Genomic DNA, 27120 nt, shown 5'->3' on the forward strand with positions numbered 1-27120 from the left:
GAGCGGGACCGAGGGGCGGTCGTTGGCTGGCTCGGCTGGAAATGCGGTCTCCTCCCGAGAGGAGCGAGAAGGAAAATAAGTAAGCGAGTGAGGTGGTGAACGAGTGCGTCAGCCAAGCAGCGCAATAACATGGGAAAGCACCTTTTTGTTTTTTTTGCAGGTTAGGATGTTCTCCTTGAAGCTCACAGAAGCTCCTTCCCTTTGTCACTCCAGTTTTACCTTCCAGTAGTCGGAGAGCTGTGGTTTTGTATTTCCCGATCGGGAGAACTGAAGGGATTCCTTCGAGGCCTGTAAGCACTGATCTCCAAGTGCTTGGAGGGGCTCTCTTGAGGCTCTGCTTCACCGGACAGGTTAGGGCTTCCTGTAGGGCTCGCAAGAAATAGCTAATCCCCACCACGCAGGTTTGTGCGTTTGTCTCAGGTAAAAAGAAGGGTGTGCTTCTGGCTGTGTGACAGCTGCAACTTCTCATCTGAAAAATGGACAGTGCTCTGAAACTGTTTAATATATCTAAGAAAGTAAATAAAGCTTCCTTTGAGCACCATTTGCTTCAAATAGGCATTTGGGCAGTGCAGTGCTCTTGGTGTTGGAATGCAGATCATCCTGCTTTAGTTACGCATGTGACAGACTAGACAGCTACCATCCCTGGCACCATTGCAGAAGACCTATAGCAGTAAGACAGTAACATAGAAAAAGCTTTAAGCATCTTGTTCAGCTCAGGGATGGAGGCATCAGCACTGAGCTGTGAGCTTGGTTAAAGCTCTTGGCAGTAGCTCTGCCTGATCATCGCTACAGAATCTTCTGGGTAACATTCCCATCTCAGGAGGGGCTGGAATGCCTCTTGTTTGGAGTTTTTTGCTTAGGAGTTGGCAGGAGTTACAGATTCTCTCTTGCTTTCTTGTAAGGCACCAACCAAATGACTTCTGTGAGAGTACTGCAGCTTCTGTAGCTGGGAAGGGTAAGGTAGCAATAAAGTTGGCATGCTGTGAACTAAGGCTAATGTCTCTTCTATTCCTCTGCGGAAAAAATAGTTTTATTTAGTTCCTGTAATTGAAACACACACAAGTGTAGGAAGTAAACTTTTCTGCCTTTCTTCTGGCTCTTTTCTGTGTAGCACACCACCACGTGTGGTGGCAAGCATCTGAAGAATGTGGCAGTGGAACACCTAGTGCAGGGGTCCTGCCAATTAGTGCTTCCCTGTGAGAACTTCTAAGAATCTCAGCTGTCTGAGCTGCAAATCCATCCCTTCTAGGTTTACCAGACTGCTCTATCCTGATGGATAGAAGTTACCAACCTAATCTTTGGTTTGGTTGCCTGCATCACTGCTTATCTCAGTTCTTTGTGAGAGAATATCCAATCTTACAAGAGCAATAAAAGCTGTAGCATTCAGTCTTCCAGGCAGTAGCTGTGCTGCTGCTGGTGTTCTTCTGACTTAAATTCTGATTGTGCAGCCAGTTCATGCAGACTTCATAGAGGCTTAGTTCAGGTACAGGTACCTCCCACTAACAGTGTGTCGAGTGCTCGCGCCTTGCCTGTCACGGTAGGTTTTGACTATAAATTGTATTTCTCTCAGTATGAAAAACATGTAATAGAAAGAGGTAGAATTGGGATGTTGTGGGTTTTTTTTTCGTTTTTTTTTTTTCCCCCCATCTCTGTTCCTGCTGCCTAATTCTTCCATTTCTCCCTAGGGGGAAGCTGGGTCGGTACCCACCATGGCCAGGAAAGGTGAGTTGGGTTTTTTGTTGTTGTTTTCTTGGTGGTTTTGTTTTTCCCTCTGCATAGACAAAGCTTTACCTGAAAGCTTTTCGGTTAAAGATTAGTTTTTGGTTTACTTTCTTTATATACCATCCATGTGGATCTGAACTGTGAACTATCTGGGGTTTTAATTGATGTAGAAGTTCACCCTGTCACTGAGCTGTTAGCTCAGGTGTGATGAAAAGCAGTTCATCCAGCACTGGAACTGATTGTTTTCCCCAGACCAACCTCTGTCAGCTTCTAGGAAGCTTTCCTTTTCCATAGTAACTTGGCTAAAATAATAGAAATAAAGAACCTGCCTTCAAGATGCTGTTTTAGAGCAGTGATATTTAAGTAATAATTACAGATGTTGAGTGTGGTTGTTTTTATTTTTTTATTTTTTGCTGATGAAAGTCCAAAAAGATTTTAAAATGGCACTTTTTTATAATTACCATTTCCATTGAAGGACTTTGTTTTTGGTGTATATACGAGGTGTGAGGGTGCTCACACAAAAGCACGCCACAGAGGAAAATGCAATTAATGCTGCTGATAACCATAAACATTTGGTTTCACTCCTGTCTCTGGATCAGGTTAAGTGCAGGCTCCCCTGTGGTGTCTCCTGTGTAACAGTGGCTGTTTTTCCCTTCACCAGTACTTCACGCTTTGCTCGCAGAGTAGTTTGCTTATTAAGAATATAAAATATAAATCCTTAGGGTAGTGAAGTGGAACAAATTCCCTTAAGTGCCATTTGGACTGATAAAGTTAAGAGGGATTCCTGACTTACCCATTGGGAACAGCCTTGCTAGGGATTGGTGCTGATGTATAACTGGCATTTGGGTTTTTTTTTTTCACTCTGCTGCTGCGTATCTAAAGGTATATATGAGGATACATTTAATTGTAACAGATTCAAGTTGTCTTTGTAGTTAGGATTAAAAATAACTAAAAGTCTGCAAAAATTAGAATGCCAGATAATTAAATCAGAGTATGATCTTTCATTATGTACTTTATTTTAACTTTTACTCTTAATTGCCTTCAGATTGTTAATCCACCTAAAGATCTGAAGAAACCTCGTGGAAAAAAGTGCTTCTTTGTGAAGTTTTTTGGAACAGAAGATCAGTATGTACTGCTTGTTCTCATCCCATGAAAATACTGCTCCATGTTACATGTTTGTTTTTTTTTTTTTTTCATGGAAGAAAACTTTCCCAGCGCAGCAAAGCGTGGCTTTGTGAGGGTTTCATTGATCTGTGTGCAAAGAAATCCATCTATTAGGGCATGCTGAGCCACTTGTGAGTGTATGAAGGGTGTAAAGACTTCTGTACTCGATCACATTAGGTTTTAGTTGATGATGGGAAGGGAACTTCTTGGTAACTTGCCATTTTTAGGGGAGTAGGTGTGATGTGACTGGGTTAGGTTTTGGCTTGTAACTGTTTGAGAAGGGTGCAGCTAAGGGCATTTGTGTACTGCCATGAAGAATAAGGTGGCTTAGCACTTGCCACTCCTGATCAGAATGTATTCTCATGACTGATGACTGAAAACATTCTTGCTGTGCTTTAGGAAGACTTTGCAGCGTTGGACTTTTGGAGGCTCCCTTTTTGCACAGCTGAATTTGTTGATTCCAAACATACCTGCACAATGATATTTACAATTTGGAGTGAAGCCTTTTGTGAAGCTGAAAATTATTTTGTTGGTTTTCACTTTTCCCCTTTGTTTGTTGCCATTTGGCATGCAGTCATGTAATAGGAGTCATTAAGTCGTGCAATCCTGCAACCATGTGCAGAATTTTAGAAAACACCTTATTTTTGGTAGGAACAGAAGTAATGAATTGAGACCAAGTAATGGATGTTTCTTAAGGAAGCTGTTTTCAATTGAAAAGATACTAAGCAAAAATAATTTTAAAATATCAGTTTTCCATTTCAAGGCCAGGCTGGATGTGGCTCTGGGCAGCCTGATCCTGGTGCTTGGTGACCCTGCACATAGCAGGGGATTGAAACTGGATGAGCATTGTGGTCCTTTTCAACCCAGGCCATTCTATGATTCTATGATTAAGAATTGGAATCTGTACTTGATGGAGCAGAAATGAGTGCTGCACACAAATAGGAAGGTTTGCTGGATCTGTAGTAACATAAGGCAGGTGAATGTTGATTTGAAGTCATATAGTGTTTTTGATGTTGTTTTTTTTTATCTTATTAACTAATGAAATGAAAGCTTTCAAACTTCTTTACAGAAAACTTATTTATAGAAAGGGTAACAACCTCCAGACTCCCCAGGGAGGTGGTTGAGTTACCATCCCTGAGTGTGTTTAAAAACCATTTGGAAGTGGTGTGACTTAGAAGAGGGCTGTGAGAGTTAGGGTAGGCTGGTTGAGTTGTGGTTGGACTCGATGATCTTGAAGGTCTTTTCCAACCTGAACAATTCTTTGAATTGAAGTTGAGGGAATTGTTTCTATCCTGTTAGCTTACTCTTGATTCTTGTATTTTGTGTTTTTGGATCAAGTACGGAGATGTTCTGTATTAAGAAAAGTTTGGAGAAATCGGTTGTATGTCTTAAGGTTGTGTCACTGAGATGAGCAGTTTGGTTGCAGGTGAAGAGTTCAGACATACGAGCAGCTGGGGTTTGCTCTGTGTTTCTAGATTCTGGCTGGGGAAGATGCAGCCATCTCACACAGTGGTGCTGAATGCACACACCTGCAGGGCTGATCCTCGCACCCCTGCTGCTTGTGGGATTTAATCAATTCCTGCTCCATGGTTACTGCTCAGAGACCTGCTCGCTTTGACTTGCATACCCTGTCTGAAAATTGATTAGAAATAAATACTGTCTCTTTTGCTGCCCCTAAAATAATGTTTTTAGACAGGAGAGAGAGAATCTTGTGTACCTGGGAGTTATACTGGTGTTACAACCATGAGAAAATCCTTATCTTTGAGCAGAGTCACAAAAACTTTAAATCATTTCACTTAAAATGTTGATGTCGGGGGAAAAACCCTTTTATTCTGTGTAAGTAAACTAATGTGTTTTACAAATTTCCGTTTTTTTTTTTTAAGGTCTATGTAAACAGGGAGTAGAAATACCAAACTGACAAAAAATCACTAGGTAATGAGCAGAATTAGAAATGGGAGGATGCAGAGCTCCTATCACTGGCTGTAGCCCATGGTCTGATGACTACACGGCCTTGTACTGGTATTCCAGTGTGAATTGCTCCTGTCTTCTTGCATTTACATCTTTCTGCCCTTTCCAAGTTTGGAAGGTGATACTAACATACCATTGATCAAATTTCATGGATCTTCTGTTAGTGCCTTGCTGTGCCAAGGTTTAACAGATGGGTTTGGACATGAGCCCTTCACTCACTGTCACCTTACACAGGTGAAGGCGGTGCTTGGTGGTGGGTAGAGTCACTGGCTGGGTTGCCAGCCAGTTTGTCAATGGTAGGTAATCTCAGAGCATGGATGGTCTGTTTTCTTGGGAGGAATTCTGAAATGCCACCATTTCAGGCTAGGCTCTTTCCTTCTGACTAGCATGGTTCCAGTTTCCCCTACCAAAGATTAAGGAGAAAGCTGCTTAGAAGTGAGAACTGATTTGCACATATGTGAGCAGAGTGGTTAAGTGAATGAAAATGTTCTGTTTGGCAGTGCTTTTGCTGTGGAGTACAGATAGGCACTGGTTATTTTTGAAATCCTGAATGATTTGGGGTACAACTGTAAAGAAAATTTGCTGCTCTAGCTGTAACTTGGACATGGTACGTGCATAAGGTGTACGTGCTAATTCTTACTGGCTTAGTTTGATGCTGCAGTGATGAAAGGAATACGTTACCTGGAAGGCTCTGTGTAGCTGTGGTGAAAGATACAAAAAGGAGAGTGGAGTGCAGTCAGACTGCTCTGTAAGTGTTGGCTTTTGAAAGTTCCTGCTGAGCTCAGAGTTCTGTGTTTGTTCAGTTGGTAGAGTTGCTCTGTTGCTTTCAAGCTGGTGTATTTTCTAGAAGAGAACTGTTTTTACCCATGGAAAGGGAATTTGTGTTTTGGTTTAAAGTGTGACGTATGCACCTGTACCGCATGGCAGAGCAGGCCACCTGGATGTTCGTAGCAGTAATGTAGTGTCCATGTCCTATTCTGGCAGACTTCCTCAGTTGTGGTGCATAATACTCATGAAATGCCTCTATTAACTTAGTCTCCAGTAGTGAGATTTTCTGAGTCTGTCTGGGACTTACCTTCCTGAGTATCTGTCCTCAGACTGACTTCACATTAAAATGATTCTTCATCCAAAATCGATAACAGCTGGTATTTCCAGCCCACAAAAGTGACAAGTGTGCAACAACGTTCGGTTACTGGAATTTAAACCTTTCTAAATTGCAATAGAACTTTGACCTCTTATCAGCATTTCTAGCTGTACTTCTTAGCCTGGAAAATAAAAGGAGCTTTCCCAGACTACAGTCTTGTCACATGAAGTATTGGTTCAGCATTCTAGTAATCGAGGGCAGCAGTGTCAGAACTTCTAAGTTGGTATGCATGCTTCTTTCTGTTCTTTCTTGCTGTTAGTTGGTAGGATGACTAGGCTGGCAGGCTCATAGTCTGCTAATCTTCTGTAAATTCTCAGTGCATTCCATCCAGTTGCAAATATTCTTAGATTTCATGGCCTGTTTGGAAACCATTTGACCTTTTCTAAGCTAACTACTTAACTGGAAGCAGCAGGAAGTCTTGCAGGCTGTGGGCGCGCACACACACAAATATACACATACACAGGCTGTAGAAATGCTGTGATAGCTGTATAGTCTTGTAAGTTATGTATCAGAATCTTAATAGGAAACTGGAGCAGCCCACTCTTACTCAGAGCCCTCTTTGAAGCATCAGTACAAAAGTAAACAGTCCCACTAGAAGTGCTGGGGTTAGGGGTCACTTCCTGTCTGTTACATCAAGGAAAAATGGGAGGAAGCTTGCAGTCCAAGGTAAACAGAGTCATCTGCAGCCTGTTTGCTCCTTGTTGTTAGGCCCAACAACTTCAGCACAGACTTCTGTCTTCCCGTTCTCCATGCACTGTTGTGATGCCAGCACGTTTGCTCTTCTTATGCCACTGTTCTCTCTGTCTTTTTAGGGAGAGATAAATTATTGGATGTAGTCTTCATAAAGCATTCTTTGAGATCCTGACATCAGAGGACACTTGAAGTTTGTCAAGTGTTGGATGTGATGCTTTGGGAATATAAGGAGCCAGAGGTTATCATAGAATCATAGAATGGTTTGGGTTGGAAGGGAGCTTTAAGACCATCTCGTTCCAACCCCCTGCTGTATGCAGGGACATCTCCCATAGCCCAGGTTGCTCACAGCCCCATCCAGCTGGCCTTGAGTGCTTGCAGGGAGGGGGCATCCACAGCCTCACCGGGTAACCTGTGCCAGTGTCTCACCACACTCAAAGTAAATAATTTCTTCCTGATATCTAGTCTAAATCTACCCTCTTCCAGTTTAAAACCATTTCCCCTTGTCCTGTTGCTACCTGTCCTTATAAAAATTCCTTCCTCAGCTTTCCTGTAGGCACCTTCAGGTCTGGGGAGAGCTATAAGGTCTCCCTGGAGCCTTCTCTTCTCCAGGCTGAGCAGCCCCAGCTCTCTCAGCCTATCCCCATAGCGGAGGTGCTCCATCCTCTGATCATCTTTGTGCTGTCTGGACCTGCTCCAACATCTCCATGTCCTTCTTGTGTTGGGGTCTCCAGAATTGGACACAGTACTCCAGGTGGGATATCACAATATCAGAGGAGCAGAATCATCTCCTTTGTCCTGCTGGTCACACTTCTCTTGATGCAGCCCAGGGTATGTCTGGCATTTTGGGCTGCAGGCACACATTGCCGGCTCACGTTGAGTCTTTCATCCTCTGATAGCCCCAAATCCTACTCCTCAGGGCTGCTCTCAAGCCATTCTCCACTATAGGCTGAGCAGAGGGTTAGCTTGCTGCTGTTTTCAACTGGGCATAGCCCATACAGAGCTCCATGTTGCTCTAGGCAGGATGCTGTATGCCAGAGCCAGCTGGACTGTTGTTGGACATCTCTCAGCAGAGTGCCATAGCTGAACATTACTGTAGTCAGAACTTTTTGGCCCTTTGCTGCTGATACCTCCAGAGGTGTATGTCCTCTGCTGTACATTTTTCATTATTACATACTTTTCTCAGCATTGGCTGCTGCTTGTTCTTTTGCAAAGTATTCCTTCCTTTCAGTTGCTTGGCTGTATGATTTAACGTAAATGAGATGATTTTTGTGCTTCTTTTAAATTTCCTTTAAAAACTGGATGTAATAAATCAGAGCTCAGCTGTGTGACTTTACTCGTCATGATGCCAGTACTGATGAGAAAGTGCAGCATTCCATTTTCACATCACAAAATCCATCTTGATTTTCTCCATCTGGCTTCTTGTGTGCTAGCTAACACTGGCTACTTTCAAACCCAGGCTATTCTCCTGTGATTTTTGTAGCTGGCTGTGCTAGCACTTAGTGTGGGCCTCTCAACTGGCACAGCGTAAGCTTTGCGAACTTTCTCCAGTAAGTAAAAGAAATTTGGAGGTAGTGCCACCATTTAGCAGAGCTAACTGTAAGTTTTGCCAAATGTGGGTATATGGGGAACTTCTGCCACTTCCATCTCTCCAGTTTTTCAGGCTGTCTTTAGGAAGTGATATCTTCAGACTGGAAAATGGCTAAAAGCAGCATGCTTTAAGGCCTCATTACCTGTGCCAAGCTCATATAGTGGATTTGAATCTGTTCTCTCTGGCTGTGTTACTTCTATGCTACCATTCTCCATGCTGCTCTTGGTCACATTCACACTTAGCTCTGCTTCACCGTGAGCATTTTTAAGTTTTGTTTGTTGTTCATGACTAGAATGTGGATTTTTATAAGGGTTTTCCTAGGAGTGCTATTTTGAAAGGGATGAGAAAGGGCATGGAGAAATTAGCAGAGAAGTCTGGAACTAAAATGTAGATTTTTAACACCTTTTTTGCTTCCTATTTAAGCAATTCTTTATGGGTATTGGATGACTGTGCCACAATATGAATACAGTCTCATCTTAAAATGTGACAGCTTTAGTAACGTGATGTCACTGATGTTTTTCTTTTCTAGGATGTTCATTCATTGCTGAGTTGTAGTTCCTTTTAAATGTTGCATCCTGGAGACCTCTTCTATAAATAACAGCTGTGAGGTCATTGCTTAACAAAAAAAGAGATCCTTTGCATAAACATGAATGAATATGTTTGGTGGAAAATGGTTTAGTTTTCAGGTGTCTGAAACACACAAATGCTTTATGGATGGACATACAGTGTCAGAAGACTCACTGTACCTTACAGAAGGTCTTCCAAGTAGGTGGCACACAAAGGATAAACTTGATGACGCCCTTTTTGTTTATCTTCCCATGAGGCAGCATTGAAGGCTGTTTCTTACTTGTGTGTTTGCCTCTGATAGTTTGGGTGATTGCAAGTGCTAAAATGTACCTTCTAAGCCAGGGAGCAGAGGCTTTCTCCATTCCAGTAGGAAAAGTAATGGGGGGGAAAAAAAGTAATAAGCATATGCAGAGAAAAGGAGTAGCATGTGCAGATAGAAAGAAACATAAGAGAATGCCTTGGAAGAAGAGGCACTACTTAATCTGTAATTCAAATCTGGGAACAACACTTCATGTGCCTTCTTACAGCGTACTGACTGATTTTATTTCCTTTGTATAGACAATGGAATGACTTAGTGTGGGTTGATGTTGCATAGTACCCAGGTGTGCTTTGTCCCTGAGAGTCACAAAAAAGGCTGTTGCACCTCAGTGAATGTTAGGATATGTCACTGTGAAGCTTGGGCATGTAGGAGGAGTTCCCTGTGTAGTGCTGACTGCAGATGCCAGTATGAAAACAACAATTTGACTTTCTATAGCATGTTAAGTCAGTTATTACGAAGATGATGTAAACGAAGCAGAAAGATTCAGCTTGGTGTGCAAGAGAATACTGAGTTCTGCTTCCAGGCAGTGACAGAATTGTGGTGTAGGCTGTATGGCACTGTGGAAGGGATGCTGCTACTTCTGCAGTCAACTCTGTCAGGGGATCTTACCCCTCCCCACATGGGACACAAAAAGTTTCAGTCTATCTTCAGCAAGCTGATTTCTAACTAGAAATAGTGGTTACTAGAGCACAATGTATTTGAGCAAGGGATTGATGACTTTTAACAGCACTATGAACAGATTTATACTAGGAGCTACCAAATATGGTGGCATGTGATTGTGGATGTTCCTCCTGGTGGTACAGGAGAGGCCACTGGTTAGCCTTTGTTCTGAACAGGTGCCTGTGATCACATCTGAGGGCTGGTCTGCTGATAGAGTATGTCAGCAGTGCTTAGAGGGGAGTAATGCTAGCAGAGAGGGGATGCAATGTGAGGGAGAAACCAAGTAAAAGTGCCAGAAAAAAGTTCTCAGTGAATGCAGACATTGCAGTCCTTCAGGCTGTGGAAAGCTTGTCACTGATTGCTCTGGACAAGAAATGTGTCTCTGTTTCTAGGAGTTGGGTGGTTGAGGAAGCTGCTGTTACAGAATATAACTGATTTTTTTTCTCTGATTTCAAGTGCTTGGATCAAAGTGGAACAGCTGAAGCCTTATCACCTGCACAAAGAAGAAATGATAAAGATTAACAAGGGTAAGCGCTTCCAGCAAGCCGTGGATGCCGTGGAGGAGTTTCTTAGAAAAACCAAAGGCAAGGACCAGGTGAGTGAGTGGGTTCTTCTTCACCGTGTGCATAAAAAAAAGTCTTCGAGTGAATGATGGTGAAATGTGTTTTTATTTGAATGGAGTTGATTGTTTCTGGCAGTTTGCTGGGGAGGATTTTGTTTTCATTTTTGTCTTTTTTTTTTTTCCCCCCCCCCCTAATTTTAAATTTTTATTTTTTTCCTAACCTCTCCTCTTCCTCATTCAGTCTTGTCTGATGAGGAGTGAAAAGACTTGTTACACTGATGGAGAAACTGAAGAGGCTAATTGATCTGCTTATACTGAATTTATAAATCAATCTTAAGTCTTGGACTTGGATGATAGCTACCAATCTTACTGTTAGTGGAAGTGCATACATGTGTATGCACTCCCACTGAGTCTTCGGATGTCCTGTGTTGTTACTCAGTGACTCAAAGTGAGTGTTTTTACAGGTGAACTAACAAGGAACTTCACTCACCGACTTCGAGGGGCTAGCAGTCTAGTTTTCATGTTCCCATGCTGTTGGTTTGCCTGATAGTAAACAGCATGGGGGTCCTTCGCATCCTTGGTTTTGCATGAAAGTCATTCTAGCTCTTCTCTTCTTTCCTTACCGTCTTCTATTCTGTAATCTCTCAGGCATCTTCCCATAACTCCAGTGAAGAGAAGAATCGGCGTAATTCCAGTGAAGAAAGAGGCAAGCAATCTGCTGGTGAAGAGAAACGCAAAGCCAGTTTGTCTGAAGGGAAGTTGAAGAAGGGCACAGGGGAAGGAAAAAAGAGGGTCTCTTCTGTATCGTCAGAGAGAGGATCAAAGTCACCTTTGAAAAGAGCCCAGGATCAGAGCCCCCGAAAGCGGGGGCGTCCACCCAAGGATGAGAAGGTTTGTGTTGTGCATGTCCGCCAGTGCCCTCTGTGGACTTTGCAGGTGGACTTAGGGATGACTGGCTCCTTAACTAACAGGCCAGTGTGAAGAGTATCAGTTCAGTATCAGATTTTTTTTTTTAAGCTCTTCCTTGTTGCTTCCTCTAGACCAACTGGCTGTCGGATACCTTTGACAAGCACGTTGTTGATTCTTCATGTACATTTTTAGCAGTTAGTTGCTTTGAGTGGCTCTAGTCATATCTTTGAGAGGGCTTTGAGAGCTGTCTCATGAGACTCCACCTTCCATCTTACCATCCCTCAGATTCAGTTTATGTGGGAAGGATTAGTGAGGAGGTGTGGCTCTTCATCTGACTTCCGTCTTTTCCCTCCTCATCTCATCTGCTTTATATGATTAAGTGATCTTAACTTCACCCTCCGTGCTTACTGAGGGTGGGACGTTCTTAAGGACTAAGGTGTGAAGAAGAAATTCGTGTAGCATGGGAATAATGCACCAGAAGAACTAGCTGTATTCATTTCCACTTCTATGCTATGGAATATATTTCCATTCTCCATTATAAAGGTCCAGCACTGGAGCATTATTATTTTTTCCTCGTTACTTCCCTTGTTTACTTCTGAGTGTCACAACAGAAGCAGTAGCCAGCAATATTTTGTCTTCTGTCAGAAGTATTGATTATTTTGTCTTCTGCAGAGTATTGATCTTTCTTTATTGTGGAGCTCCTGTTGTGGTCCAGATCTTTCTTGTCCAAATGGATAGAAATTTCAATGGATTACTACAATGCACGTTCTTCACTGGAGACTACACCTGAGGACTGTTGGGAGGCTTCAGCTGATGCACCATGCTACAGCAGTGTGCTTACTGCTGCTTCAAAGGGACTGTGCTACTCTATGCCTCCAGCCTTTGCTTTCAGTGTGTTTCAGGATGCAATTCAAAATAGTTGGCTTCCATCTCCTGAATTGTTACAGGATTGGCTTTAACAGGTTGAATAGCAAACTCTTGATGTCTTGGTGGTAAAATTGAAGCTGGTTGTAAAAGATACTGGATTTTTTTTTTTTAAGCCAGTTTTTGTTAAATCACATCATATGACAGAGCCCATCAGTTACTCCTTTTAGGGGAATTGGAAGAAGGGGAAGTTGGATGCATACAGGTGAATTACTATTAATTGTAAATCTTTTCACTTGACTGCAGAAAAACAGTTTATGAGCTCCTTGGCTTACCCTTCTGAGATGTTGCTATAATCATTTCGTATCTTTGAATGTATCTGTTATGATAAAGCCCTGGACCATTTTTTCTCCAATGTAAAATGCTTTTTTGTCTTTGAGGTAAATTCAATCCAAACTAATCAAAATGAGTGGTGGGAGAATTCCAGAAGTGCTGACACACTGCATGCTTAGTTTTTATTGTATGAGCTGCCTTGGGGTATTAGAGAGGGCTTTGAGTGACTTAATTACAGCACTAGAAATTTTTACTGGGAAAGTGCAAGTGGAGTGGCTTCAAACAGCTTACCACAGTTTGCCAGCTAGGGGATGAATGCCTTGCTGCAGACTGTGAAAGTAAGCTGGTTTGTGTAGGAAAGTAACTGTGCAAGTTCTGAAAGGCAGTGTACTGATAATTAGAGAAATCACTGTGAAATTATAACAGCACTGTCATAACACTTTTTCAGTCCATGACATAAATTTGAAATCATACATTGTGCTTACCTGATTCTCATAACTTCCCAGAATAATTTCCCAGTGCTAGGGGAAAGGAAATGTTTGTCTTGAACTGTTCCGAATTACTGCAGTGTTGGTATTTGGGATGTGTTTTTTCGTTTTTGGTTCATTTGTTTTGTTCAGTCACAGTTCAGCTACCTTTCCCAGCTCTTGGGATGCATAAAATTCGAGGATCCAGTTTTTTCTGAGATGTGGTCTATCTGGAAATGCCCTGTAGGCATCCGTGTTCATTCAGATACTCTCATTGTCAAGTTTATATGGATATTTTCAAAGGACCAACATGACTACTTGTGTATCGGAGCAGATTTCATCCTTGCTTTGCCAGTTGAAGCAGCAATGTTGTCTTCAAAAAGAGAATTCTAGTGTACAGTGGCACTTTAAGATTAGAGGCTGATGTCTAAGTTGTCCTTGCTATCAGATGAAACGTTTGCATCAGTGTCACTTACCTCCAGCAGCCTTTTCTTCCTTGTTTTGTAAACAGTGCTCATCTCTGATGGTGCTTTGTGGACACTAAGGTACACTGTGCATTTGCAGGAAGTGCATTTCATTTCTGAATCTTCATCTCAGGAAGGTGACACAATATATAGAAGCCCTGCACATTCTCTTCATAAATCGTAAAGACCTATGTTTTAATCTTTACCTGTGGAAATAAGGATGAACAGATAAAAATTTAACGACAGTAAAATAATGGTGCTTTAAGTGTCATCATGACGCGTTAAGGAATTAGAACAGTCCATGTATGATTTCCAGTTTCATGCATTCTGGAAACTACAGCAGGTGTGACTGTATGAGGTGCACACTTAGAAGGTTTTCCTGCTAACAGGTAGGCTGCTGCCTTTTTTTAACAACAGTGGAGGATGAGGAACAGCTCAAACCTTGTCTGAATGTGGTGATGTTCTTTACCTATTTGTTCAGATTTTTGCATCCACCAGAGGGAAATGCTGGATCAAGTGTGTTCAGTTGTTTCTCTGCTCATTGCATGATTACACAAGTGTGATTAATTCCTGTTACAGCTTCTGGAAAAGCCGTTCTTCATATGTAACTGGTTGAATTTAGTTGTTGACAGTTCTTGTTTTTTGTTCTTGTTTTTTTTTTTCCACTTTGCATCGCCTGTGTTGATAGTACACCTTGTGCTTGAAGTATTACCTCTTTGTGGAAAGGCATGCGTAGTGCTTTTCAAAACTGTGTGTGTGCTCTTGCAATCATTTTGCTGTTACCAGCCACCTAGCCAGTTTGTAAGCTCTTTTCTGATCTCCTTTGTATCTTCTCAGGATCTCACAATTCCAGAGTCAAGTACAGTGAAAAGAGTGATGACTGGAACAGTGGCTGGATTTAAATGGCCACCAAGCGTCAGTGAGGTGAGAAACCCTGGGCTGGCTTTACAGCACAGTTCTGCAAACTTAGATCCTAGCTGAAGATGATGTAGAACCTTTTGTTTCCAATTTGAAATAGTGGAGTTCTCTCTTCTTCTTAAGGTGCTTTCTTTGTCATTCTGTAGCATAACAAAGCTGGACAGTACCTTTGGGCAGCTAGTAAGTATGTTGGAAAGCGAGATTTTTGTCCTTATGGAGCAGTCTGCAGATTCACCCCTAACTTGCTGCATGTGTTTTTGCACTTCTGATTTCAAAAATATTTCTGTGACTGGCTTTCCAGAACTGGAAGAGAAGACTTGGATAGGCTCTCCGTGTCTGGATTATGTGACGTTGGATGGTTTACTTCAGTTTCCTTCATAATCAGCTTTTGGAAATCTTTCATTTTGTACTTAAATAATTAAATGATCAAGCAGAGTAAGAAGAGTGCAACTCTAGGCTAGTGCTTAGAGTGTTCATTGGAGAGATGAATGCTCCAGCTGCCCATCACGTGATTGCTAAGATTAATGTTCAGCCACTACCCACCATGAGTATGTTTTAAGGAATTCCTTGGAAGCTGGAAAGTTTTTTTTATTTCATTAGGAGAAGGAGGTGGGATCTGGCACTACAGATAAGAAGGGGAGGCTACTTCTTCCCTTGTTAATCCTGCTGATAGTTTTGTTTTGATTTTCCTGCAGAAATTGAGAAATAAGGGATTTGACTTGAATGGCTTTGCTTTTGGAAATGAAACACAATGTAAACTGCTATATCAAAACAAACTGCTTGATACAGCTGTCATGCATTAAATATTTCCCACCTGAAGTTGTTATTGTGCAGCTCGGGAGAACAGGGGAGTAGTGATGTGGTTGCTCAGTGACACTCTGAGAATGTTTCTGAGTCTGTACTTTTTCTCTGTAGCCTGTGAAGGACAGTGATCCACACTTTCATCACTTCCTGCTGAGCCAGACGGAGAAGGTGAGGATTTGGCAGACAGGATAATTCTGCTGATCGCTTAGCTTGGCATCCTGCCCTTTGCTGGGATGAAGGTCTAAATACAAGGGGCATACATAACCAGCTCAGAAATTCTGTTCTTTGGGGCCTAGTAGCAGTGAGACTCTCTTGTGCAATCTTACCATTTGGTTACTTATCAGCATTTAGGTTTAGAGTGATTTGGCAGTGAGGGCAACAAATAGTTCAAGACATCAAAGATTACCTAGCACCAGGATTCAGCAGACTTGTTCTGTTAAATTACAGATTGAATAGGAAGGCTAGAAAGGGATGTTTTACTAATTACAACCCTGTCCTTTGTTTGATGGTGATCCTTCCAATTCCTTCATCTGGATGAATTTGTTAATTAACTGAATATGGCAAGAAAATTGCCCCTGACTAGAAAAGCTCCATGTAAAATGTAGCCAACTTCAGAGTCAGAAGCCATGCAGGTTTTTATATTCAGCCTGTGAATGTCAGAAGGAAAACAAAATATCAAATTAAATGAAAAACAGTTTATATCTGGCTGAGGATCTGTGCAGAGACAGATTAAGAGCAGCTCAGAATAAGCAGCCTGAGCAGGAGCAGCCATCACACTGTTGTAAGCCACGTGCTGCCTTAGGTTAACAAAAACGCTTTGCTTCAGCAGCTACACTGACATTAATGAGCACCGGTGCGCTGCTCTACAGCAGCTGTGGAGATCTGTGTCCTTTGATTCAGATTGAGAGTGGGGATATGCTGTATCCTCGATGCTGGAGTGCCTGCCATGTGAACTACAGAAAGGATTTTGTAGTCCCTGCATCAGAAAACAGTCTGAATTGTTGGAGTAGGGTAGGAAGAGAGGAACTTAGTATGTTACAATAGGGTTTTATTTTCTCTGGTTGAGGGAAGCCTGAGAGCTTTCCTGTGCTGCAGATGGTGTGTGGGTGAGCTGCCTGTTTTCTTTGTAGCGAGGATACGGTCTGTTTGCTCAGCAGAGCAAATCAGCACTGTCCTTCCCCTGAATGCTTTGTTTTATCCATACAGCCAGCTGTCTGCTATCAAGCCATCACAAAGAAGCTGAAAGTTTGTGAAGAGGTGAGATAGATGTTTGCTTTGATGGATTTTCTGTATTATCACAAGGATTGGCAGTTCCTCCAGAGCTGTATGGTCCTTTTTTTTTTCTTTCTTCAGGAAACAGGATCCACCTCCATCCAGGCAGCAGACAGCACGGCAGTCAATGGCAGTATCACACCCACAGACAAAAAGTAAGATCTCCAACGCACTTCAGCCATTTCCCTTCCTTTTCTCCTTTCCATCTCATACATGCAGCCATTATCCAGCTTGTCACTGAGAATAAATAAACCTAACATTTCTCTCTAGAGATCTCCTCTGTCCTTGTGTGAAACACTCATTTGGGTGGAGGTGGGAGGGAGGCAGCTAAAATCAAAACAGGAGCTGTACTGCAGAAGAGTTTAGAACAAGGTCTGCCCTGGATGTACTTGCATCTCAGTGCTTTCCTGCAGTTGCCCTTTTCCTGCAGGGCACATTGCAGAACATGAAGAAGCAGTATTTCTGAATGCCATGTGGGGCAGGATGATAAAAGGATATCTTTCTCCAGTGGTGCGTGGCAGTTGACTAGGGCTGTTCTGTTGCTGCCCTGAGCACATAGAAGGCGAGCGGAAGAGGGAGGCTCCCAGCACAGGAGCTTTGCTGTGCAGCACGTGAGCTCTCTGGTTTCTTCTAACGTCCCCGTTCTCCTTTCTAGAGTGAGACGAGCCTCACTTGAGCTTCCTGTTTCACTCTGTAACTTCCGCTGTGTTCAAATTGCACTCAGGCCTTGCTGTTTGCTGTTTGCCGTTGGGGTCATTTCTCATGGGATATCAATTCTCAGCTGTACTCAGGGGGAACTAAAATAACGATGAAGCTGTTCAGGTAAAATAGTCTTTCAGGAAAGCATGGCTCAGAGCTGGGTTGGGAGAGGGAGAGAGAGAAGGTCTGTTTCAGTTTTGTAAACAGATGGACGTTAAGCTGTTGAAGGAACCTGTAGTGAGTTGTGATCTGTCTGAATTAGTCTGCTCTAACAAAAAAAAAAAAGGTTGGGAAAGTACAGGTAACTTGAGAAAGCCATAGTGCAGCTGTAGTATGGCTAGTTACGAAGAATTACCTTTTGGGAATTGTGAGGCTGAGGTTACATCAGGCATGTAAGTGAACGATTCAGAAATTCCTAATGAAATTGTGGTTGGGTATGAAGCTCGCTGCAGCAGAGACTGCCAGAGAGTTCCAATTACACATAATTATGGAGATGAAACTTGTTAGCTTGTTGTCTTTTTCTTGAAATGAGGGGAGCAAAACTCTCCCCATCTTAGGAGAGGGAAGGCAGCAGTTATCTGAGATTGTCACTCATGTTGACCTGTACAGGAGTACTACTATTTTTTTGTTGAATTGCATTTTGGAGAGGTGTTAGGCCTTTGGTCTGTGTGTGATGCATAGTACAGTAGTTCTTTCTGAGTTTTACTGAAGTAAAAGTAGTAATGTATCATTCAGTAGTGTAAACAAGTCATTGTATGCATGACTTGGTTCAAAAATCAGAAAGTAAATTAGAGAAGCACCTGCTGATGTGCAGTTGACCTCTTTTTCTTCAGTACAGCAATGGCTAGTAACGGAAAGCACAAGAGCAGCAAATTTAATCAAAAGCAAACTAATGAAGAACCAACAGCCCCTCAACCTTTAGCGTTCAGCTACTCTTCCAAAGCTGACTGGAGTCTTTCTAGAGGAATTGTTAGCAATGCTTAGTATGCAAAACAAACACTGGCTTGCTGTTAAAGCACAGTGTCTTCCCAATTTGGAAGTCCTATTCTGGCTGTGGCTGCGTTGTAATCTAGTTTTTGCTGGTTGTGCTCCAGGTTTTACTCTTGATCGCTTCCAGGATTAAGGGAAGCTGACAACAATTGCTTATCTGTTACATAATCCCTTGCATTAATGCTTCTCCCTTCCCTTTAGGATAGGATTTCTGGGACTTGGTCTGATGGGAAGTGGCATCGTCTCCAACTTACTGAAGATGGGTCATACTGTCACTGTCTGGAACCGGACTGCTGAGAAGGTAGGCGTGTACCTTAGATATAGACAGTACTTTCCTTTTTTAAACATGTTCCTACTACCTCTAATCACCAGTCGCTGGTGCCTGGGAGAGGATGCTCAGGAAACACAGGTATGTTTGCCACCTTGTTTTATTATCACAGAATCACAGAATTGTAGGGGGTTGGAAGGGACCTCTAGAGATCATCGAGATCAACCCCCCTGCCAAAGCAGGTTCCCTACACCAGGTCGCACAGGTAGGCGTCCAGGCGAGACTTGAATATCTCCAGAGAAGGAGACTCCACAGCCTCCCTGGGCAGCCTGTTCCAGTGCTCCGTCACCTCACCGTGAAGAAGTTCTTACGCACATTCGTGCGAAACTCCCTGTGCTGCAGCTTATGTCCGTTTCCCCTCGTCCTGTCTCCACGTACCACTGAAAAGAGACTGGCCTCACCGCTATGGCCGCCACTCCTCAGATATTTATAAACCTGGGTCAGGTCCCCTCTCAGTTGTCTTTTCTCAAGGCTAAACAGACCCAATTCACTTAGCCTTTCTTCATAGGGGAGATGCTCCAGGCCCTTCACCATCTTTGTGGCCCTCCGCTGGACTCTTTCCAAGAGATCCCTGTCTTTTTTGTACTGGGGAGCCCAGAACTGGACACAGATGAGGCCTTACCAGGGCAGAGTAGAGGGGGAGGATCACCTCCCTCGACCTGCTGGACACGCTCTTCTTAATGCACCCCAGAATGCCATTGGCCTTTTTGGCCACGAGGGCACACTGCTGGCTCATGGCCAACCTGTCGTCCACCAGGACGCCCAGGTCCCTCTCTGCAGAGCTCCTCTCCAGCAGCTCATCCCCCAGCCTGTATTGGTGCATGCAATTATTCCTCCCTAGGTGTAAGACCCTACACTTGCTTATATTATTATTATATTATTATTTTATTATTATTTCCTGAGTGTTTGTGGGTGGCCACTTCATACTAGAAGCTGTGAACGGTTCCTACCATGTTGCTGTTTTGATGTTAGAAGTTGCAGCTTTGTGTCCCTGTTGAGGACTGCAACATAAAGTTCTTCCTGGGCATACAGGTAGCAAGATTCAGGATTTCTGGATAAGATACCTGGATTCAGGTAGCTAAGTCATTGTGTTTTGGAGCTTGACGAAAGGACCATGTGCTGGGAAGTTGATCCCAGGAGTGGTGTGGTGAGATACTCCTCTTGGCCACAGCTTCATCTACACATCCATTGTGCTATTTGCAGTGGCTGAAGATTCTGCGGCAAACGTGCTGTGTCATGACATGAGACCAGGTTAAGAATGTTCCTTTTCAATGTTGAAATGGAGCTAAATGGCTACACAGTTGTATTCTAGCAACTGTAATGGAGGAGAAAATATGCATGCATCAACTGTATTGTAAAATAGCAAAGGGTTTTTTAAGGATGTTTTCTAACTACAAAACAAGAGGATAGGATGGGAAGGAACTAAGAATTTAAAACAGCAGCCCTTTAAAGCCTGCGTCAGTCTCAGCTGTGCATATCCTGTTTACTGTTCAGCAACTGGTTCTGTTTACCAGTTCTTTTGCACTCATCTCTGCTAAAAACTGCAATATTCAATCTCTTACAGTTTATCACCTAAGCCTTCTCTTTTGTGCATTTGTTTTGAAGTTCTTCTCTTGAGCATTCAGAAAAGCTGCAGAGGAGCCCCTTGGGTGTAGGAGATGAACCAATGAAACTCAACCTAGTTACTGAATAATTAATACACTTGACTCATGTTGAGTCTGGCAGTAAAGTTTGTTTCATCAAAATGCTAGAGAACCCATTTGGTTTGTACTTAATTTTGCTTACGTTTCAATTTGTGACTTTTGCAGTGTGATTTGTTCATCCAGGAAGGGGCACGGCTGGGAAGAACCCCTGCTGAAGTTGTCTCCACCTGTGACATCACCTTTGCCTGTGTATCAGATCCAAAAGCAGCAAAGGATGTAAGGATTAGCTCTTGTTCTTCCTCCACCATTGAGTGCTAGTTCTGATTCCTACTGATGAAGGTAGCCTGGGTTATTGCAGGTGCTGGGCAGGACAAATACGTAAAATTGTTTCCCAACAGAGTCATACTTACCTCCCTCCCTTTTACTCACAGAAAGATAATCCATGGGGATTGGGTTTTGATATCGTTTTAGAAGACTACCACTGCAGTGCCAGACTTTCTTGGAGTTGGAGGGTTTGAGTTTCTTTGCAGACACCCTATTGCTTTACCGCTCTTCTGTTCCTCACAGCTGGTGCTTGGTCCGAGTGGAGTGTTGCAGGGGATTCGACCAGGGAAGTGTTACGTGGATATGTCCACTGTGGATGCAGATACAGTCACAGAATTGGCCCAGGTAATCACATTAGCTGATCCTTTAACACTTGTGGCTCACCAGCAGTACTGCAATACTTGTTTCAAGCTTTAAGCTGTTGATGATACAGATGTTTTGTAAGATTTCTTGACTTCTTCTTGGGGAGACTCATGTCTCAAACAGGTGAGACAGAATGAATTGTCATATCTTGACCAGTGAACAGAGCTGGATAAGATGTACTCTGATAGTGGCAAAGCCTCTGGATTTGTCAGGGCTGTCAGGTGGCACCAATGCAAACTGCCTGCTGAGTTTTTAACCCTCTGTGGAAGTATTTAGTATAGATTTGGTACAGATTTGGTATTCTGTAGCAAACTGGAGGAGGAACACTATCTGGATGTGTAAGTCCTTAAACTGATAAAATAGATAATCTTATTTTAAGTGCCCTAGTTATGGGGAAAAGAGTGCCTTCGTATTTCACTCTAGAACTTTTTTCACTTTCCAGAAATTTTTAAAGGGAGGATTGATGTAGAAGTGTCTTGATTTACTTCTGGCATGGCGTTTTTTTATTTCTTCCTTGACATCTTGATTATTATTCTCAGCCCTTAAATGAGTGTGTTTTATTGCAGAAAGAAGGGAAGTTTTGGTGAAGTTTTAAGCCGTGATGATGCAGTAATGCATAACACGGGAATTTGGAAAAGGCACAGTCACACATATTAGTAAATGTCTGGCCAAGGAGTTCTGTCAGAGGCCTTTCATTATTGGGGAAGAGAGGTTAAATACAAAGTAAATAATCTGAGAGTGCTATGCTTCATGGACAGCTTCAGCACTGTTTCTTGGCCATTACAGGGTGCCATGGCAGAAGCACATAAACTCAGCTGCTGAAAATATTCACCATTAAAATAAGAAGTGTTGCAGAGAATGAAGGCAACTTTTGTGCTCAGGCACACCTTTCAGTGTGTCGTGCATCATGTTAGGTGTATTACAGTGCTTCCCTCTTCTGTTTTTGTGTCTAAGCTCTTTGTGCTTTAAAATTTTTTCCTCAGACAGTGCTCTTGCCGTGCTGCCTGTTCAGGATCAATGCCTGCTATTTATGCACTGCTAACCAGAGATACTATTTTTCCAGGTGATAGTGTCCCGGGGTGGTCGCTTTTTGGAAGCACCAGTCTCAGGAAATCAGCAGCTATCTAATGATGGAATGCTTGTGATCCTGGCAGCTGGTGACAGGGGTTTATATGAGGACTGCAGTAGCTGTTTCCAAGCGATGGGGAAGACCTCTTTTTTTCTAGGTAACTGAAATACCAAGGGTTTGATAGCAGATTCTTAGTCAGTGCAAGGACTGGGATATTCAGGAAGGAGTCTGAGAGGCACATGTATCATCTTTGTAGGCTGTTGGCAAGAGGGATTGGCTGCTTTCTATCTCCATAGGCAGTATGGGAAACCAGCCCGCTCCTCTGGAATTCTGCCAATTTCAGAGCCTTCAGACTAAGTTTTCATTTTTGAATATTGTCTCATTTTGGAGAATCTGTGGTGCTTCTTATTTTTAAATGATACTTTAATTTCTCCCGTTGTTCAAGTGCATGGGAAACAGCTAAGTTTTCCAAAGCCTGTAAGGAGAAGGGGCATCTGTAAAGTGTTTGGGATCAGTATGGAAAGCGTAGTAGTGTTAATACTGCGTGGGGCGGGGGAGCAAGGCTGCTGCATCTGTTCTGGAGGAATGTTCAGTGCTGTATTTTGCTTCCAGGTGAAGTAGGTAATGCTGCCAAGATGATGCTGATTGTGAACATGGTCCAAGGCAGCTTCATGGCTACAATAGCAGAAGGACTGACTTTGGCTCAAGTGACTGGTCAGTCCCAACAGACCCTTCTGGATATCCTCAATCAGGGACAACTTGCCAGCATCTTCCTGGACCAGAAGTGCCAAAGTAAAGTTCTCTTTGTTGTTTTATTATAGGACATTTGTCACAATCTGTCAGCATTTCAGTTAACGATGGAAGGAAGGGAATCATCCCAGCTTCATCAGCCTGAGTGCTTTAAGCATTCTGAAAATGAAGAGCTGAGTTTTATTGATTAACCTTTATAGACAGAAACTCTGAGAATACATCTCAAGCTCTGCATTGTATACAGCCTGCTCAGGTCTTGAGTTGATAGTGATGATTTCATTGGGATGGGGTAATAAGTGAAGTGGAGGGCAAGCTGCTTAGAAATCTGAGCTCCCTTTGTCAGTGGGCAGAAGTGGTATTACCTGCTGCGGTGGGATGAGGATACAAAGCAGAGAAACAGAAGATCACTATGGGAAAGGGAAGTTTGGCGTTGAATTGCATGACCTTGCAGTGTGACAGGCTTGATTTACTTTTGTCATGCTTATTTTTTTGCGTGCATTCCTCTCAACAGATATCTTGCAAGGAAACTTTAAACCTGATTTTTACCTGAAATATATACAGAAGGATCTTAGATTAGCTATTGCACTGGGTGATTCTGTCAACCATCCAACTCCTATGGCAGCTGCTGCCAACGAGGTGAGTGTTCAGATGTGTGTGTTACTCAGTGTTTGTTCAGTGGGCGGAGTTAGAGCTGTTTGTCACCAAGGGACAAAATTTAAGAGTTGTGTGCTGTCTAAGAGCAAGGAAGAGCAATTGAAATATATTCTGAGAGGGATGGAATTTAATTTCATTTGATGGTAGAAGCTCTTATAGTATTACATCAGTGAAAACAGATGACCTAAAGAAAACCTGGAGTATTCTGATCTGTGCTGCTGTATTTACTTGAAGCACTGTGCAGTTTTCTGGTTTGTAGTGATCAGGAAAGTAGTTTTTCCGCTAGGGAAAGGCTTCCCGTAAGAGCAGGCACTGATCCTTTTCTAATTTCTCTTCTCTAGGTCTATAAACGAGCAAAAGCGTTGGACCAATCAGACAACGACATGTCTGCAGTGTACAGGGCCTACATCCACTAGGCTGCACCATTCTTACTGTTAATACTATGATTATTGATTAATATTATTATGATACTGGGTTTTAACTCTGGACCAGTCCATCTCTGTCTCTCCATTTCCTTTTATACACAGACTTTGAGATCTGCCATGGAGGCAGCTGCTGCGGTCAGCCTTCCCCTGGTGGCAGAAGGGGGGGAGGAGGGGGCTCGGATTGTTGCAGTCTAATTAGAAAATCCATGCCATGCACTGACAGTCATGGAACAGAACAGTGGCGGCTTGTTCAGAAGCTCTGAGGCAACTCTGCCAGAAATCTGCTGCTTGGCTGCTTTTATTTTCTTCTTTGTATGCTTGTCCAAGATGCTGTTTCTAACGATCCCCTTTCTCCTTTGCTGTGAAATAATGCGTGTGTTGGACTTTTTGCATCAAGGGGAACAGGTGACTACATCCCATCTACCTGTGAATATCTGTAAAGTCCTTGGTCCCAAGTAAGGTGAGGAGCATTCCTGTTTGTCACCCACTGTTTGAGAACAAAGCACCTCCCGTGGAGGAGAATGACAGTTCCAGAAGGTAATGGGGTTGCATGCAACACTGTCTTGATTCTGTTTCTTTTTAAACTTCCACCTCCCCAGCACCTTGATGGAGGAATTCCTCATATTGTTGAGAACAGATTGCATCCAAGTCTTCCCCTGTACAGAGAACTCTAGCATAGGGAACAGAAACCTTACTGAAAACGAGAGAGTACCAGTGTAAGTGTGGCCTCCTAAAAGGCTAATGGCAGCTGTCCACCCCACAAACAGCATGGGAGCTTCACAAGGATTTGCATAAAAAGCTTCAAGAGAAACGTTTAGCTTAAAACTTAGCCAGAGGTGTTTAATTTGGTGAAGGAACAACTTTAGGGGGTTGCTCCTGGCCTTAGTTTGTGTTGCTTTACTATTTGCTTTCTTTTTTTCTCTTTTTTTTTTTTACCCTAAGAGTCAATAGTTACAAAGGCGTCTTGGATTGTAGCAGTGTCACAAGCAGAGTCTGAAAGGTGAGAGGAATGATCATGGTGCCAAGAGATGAAGGCTCCTGAGCTCCTTCCTGTCCTATCTCTGGCCTTTTCATGGTCATCTTATTTGTTAACCTGATTGCCCATCTTCAAAGGTGGGTGATAATTACCTACCTCACAGGGATATTTTGTGTCATGATTAGTGATCTTTATACATGTCAAATTTTCCATAAGTATTCTTAGTGTTACTACTCTGAGTACAACACTAGCACAGCATGAGAATATTCCCTGTACTTGTGACTCTGCTTGTGGCCGGGTACCAACTTCTAGGAAGACTGGTGGATGTAATGGGAGGCTAGTACTGCTGCTGAGCTGTAGTCTAAATGTGTGGGACTTGGACTGCAGAGGCCAAAGCTGAAGAGCAGAGATGATCTCCGTTGGTAGCAGAGCAACCCAGAGTCCAAAGGATGCCTGTCTGTAAAAAATGCACAGAGCATGTTTGTTTATTTTTAACCTCTCAGTGTTAGCCTTTTAGGAGGATTCTTCCATTTTAGATTCGAGAGTTAGTAAAATGCCAGTAAGAAATGTTATTAGTCAAAGTCGCTGCACAGTGGCACGATCTTCTTCCTTCGAGTAAGATTCTGAAAGGAAAGAAAGCAAATTAAAATTAGACCACGCTGCTCTAAATCCTTGAGGTCTGCCCCTCTCACCATCTTATTTTTTAGGAACTTATTGACTATTTATGGAAATTTTCCTGTGGCTTAGGATTTCTTACTGATCCTATCTGCAGCAAGTGTATATGGTTCAGGGGCATCTTGTTAAGAAACAGAGGGTTATCAGGTTCTCTGTTGTGAGACATGACATCTAACGTCTAATGCTTAAATGTTATTTGGGTGAATATTTCTCCTGCTGCAGTCACTGTTATTTGTAGGCTAATACTGTGTTACGCATTGTGTCCTGTGGCAAACATCTAGTAATAGATCTGTTAGGCATTTCTTTGCCCATTTGTCAGTGGTATCTCTGAGCAGTATTAGTTATGCATACGTGTTTCTTTGACAATACAACTGTCATCCTGCATGTAGATATTCATATTAAAGGCACATAAGTACCCAGGAAAACCGCCCATTGGCCTGCTTCTGACTTTTACATGGTTCCCATCTCAGAGCTGTTAGCATCAGCAGACCTTGATTAATCAAATGCATTGCAGTTAGGAAATCGCATATTCAGGGCATCTGCGGATAGTTGTGTTTTGGGGGCAGGAGATAAGACCACATGTCTTGTAGCTGAAGGTGTGTTTGGGAAATAAGGGAATGGGAGCTGTCCCAGACCCATTGAGCACAGAAGTGTTCAGGTCAGTGCAGCAGTCTCTTGGAGTACATTAAAGAATGGGTCTGAGTGGATGTCATCAAGGAGTGGGTGTCATCTCTTTTTACTTACGGTGCCTCTGCAAACTGGGAATGCAAGAGGAGCTCTCAAGTCTCACGACATGCATTGCAAAGTGAATTCAGAGAACCATCCCTGCAGCAGGGATCCTGAGGCACCTCGGTGCTGCAGGTCTCATTTCCCAGAACTGCTGCCTTTCTCAGATCAGAGGTGGTTCTTCCTGTGGGTGCTCCCAGCTGTTCCTGCAGCCTCTGGCTGGCTTTGTGGTGGTGAGGCGGGGCGCAGGCTCTGCAGGGGGCCAGGAGTGGGGCACGGAGCTCGGGAGTGGATGCAAAGAAAGGAAGGGGGGTTAAATGGTGGAAAGTGGGCTGTGGCAGATGCTGTGTGAGGCTGATGCGTCAGTCTTGCTTGGGTTCTTTTATTTATGTCTGCTGCCTCCGAAGGTGGATCTTGCTCTGTTCCTAGGCCTGAGGTCCGGGGAGGGGGAGCTGTGGATTGAGAGATGCTCTAACAAAACTGGCTAGTCAGTGTTGTCTTAATATTGTTGACAATTCTGTAAAGTTCCTTTTTATGAAGATTTGTTTTTAGCAAATTGCATTTTTTTGACTCCCTCCTTTTTAAAGAGACAATGTGACACTTGTGAGAAGCTTGTAAGAAAAGCGGTTTCTTTTCTCCTCAATGATAGATCCTATCGTTAATTAAGATTGTGAATTTTTATTTTTTGCCTTGTTTTTAATTAACATTTGTCATTCAGAATAGGATGTGTGAAGATGTTTAAATGGCAAATCAAAAAGATTTTTTGTGCAATTAACAAAGCTACTGGCAAAAAGAATAAAACCTTTCTTGGTAACACGACGTTGTTGTGGCCGTTTCTGCAGCCTATCTGACTGCTGCGTCAGCGCTAAAGGAGGGGGAGCGGTGCTCTCGCCATCCGAAATGCTGTGGGGCGGCTTCAGCACAGCAGCACCCTGCGGGCGCCATGGCCCCGCCCCACCCTTCTTCCCGCGTCACCGCCGCGCCTCAGTCCTGCGGAGGGCGGGACTAGAAGAGGGACGGCAGCCAATAAGAGAGGGAAGGGGCTGGGCGCGTGACGGTAGCCAATAGGGGAGGGAGGGA

The 27120-nt window shown here is 43.1% G+C and overlaps 1 protein-coding gene across 1 annotated transcript in view; it reads left to right on the forward strand.

The window, feature by feature from the left end:
• The window catches only part of GLYR1 (glyoxylate reductase 1 homolog), a 27562-nt gene extending 703 nt beyond the window's left edge, over nt 1–26859 (forward strand). The window contains exons 2-17 of the mRNA XM_019620641.1: nt 1490–1537; nt 1686–1722; nt 2768–2847; nt 10282–10420; nt 11036–11278; nt 14262–14348; nt 15258–15314; nt 16353–16403; nt 16500–16573; nt 18309–18408; nt 20244–20354; nt 20646–20747; nt 21829–21991; nt 22447–22626; nt 23096–23220; nt 23580–26859. Coding sequence (XP_019476186.1) covers nt 1490–1537; nt 1686–1722; nt 2768–2847; nt 10282–10420; nt 11036–11278; nt 14262–14348; nt 15258–15314; nt 16353–16403; nt 16500–16573; nt 18309–18408; nt 20244–20354; nt 20646–20747; nt 21829–21991; nt 22447–22626; nt 23096–23220; nt 23580–23654 — 1672 coding nt within the window. The 3' untranslated portion in view covers nt 23655–26859. The remainder of the gene's footprint in view (nt 1–1489; nt 1538–1685; nt 1723–2767; nt 2848–10281; nt 10421–11035; nt 11279–14261; nt 14349–15257; nt 15315–16352; nt 16404–16499; nt 16574–18308; nt 18409–20243; nt 20355–20645; nt 20748–21828; nt 21992–22446; nt 22627–23095; nt 23221–23579) is intronic.
• The last annotated feature ends 261 nt before the right edge of the window (nt 26860–27120 follow it).

Source organism: Meleagris gallopavo, chromosome 16 (assembly GCF_000146605.3).
Source record: "Meleagris gallopavo isolate NT-WF06-2002-E0010 breed Aviagen turkey brand Nicholas breeding stock chromosome 16, Turkey_5.1, whole genome shotgun sequence".
Lineage (NCBI taxonomy): Eukaryota > Metazoa > Chordata > Aves > Galliformes > Phasianidae > Meleagris > Meleagris gallopavo.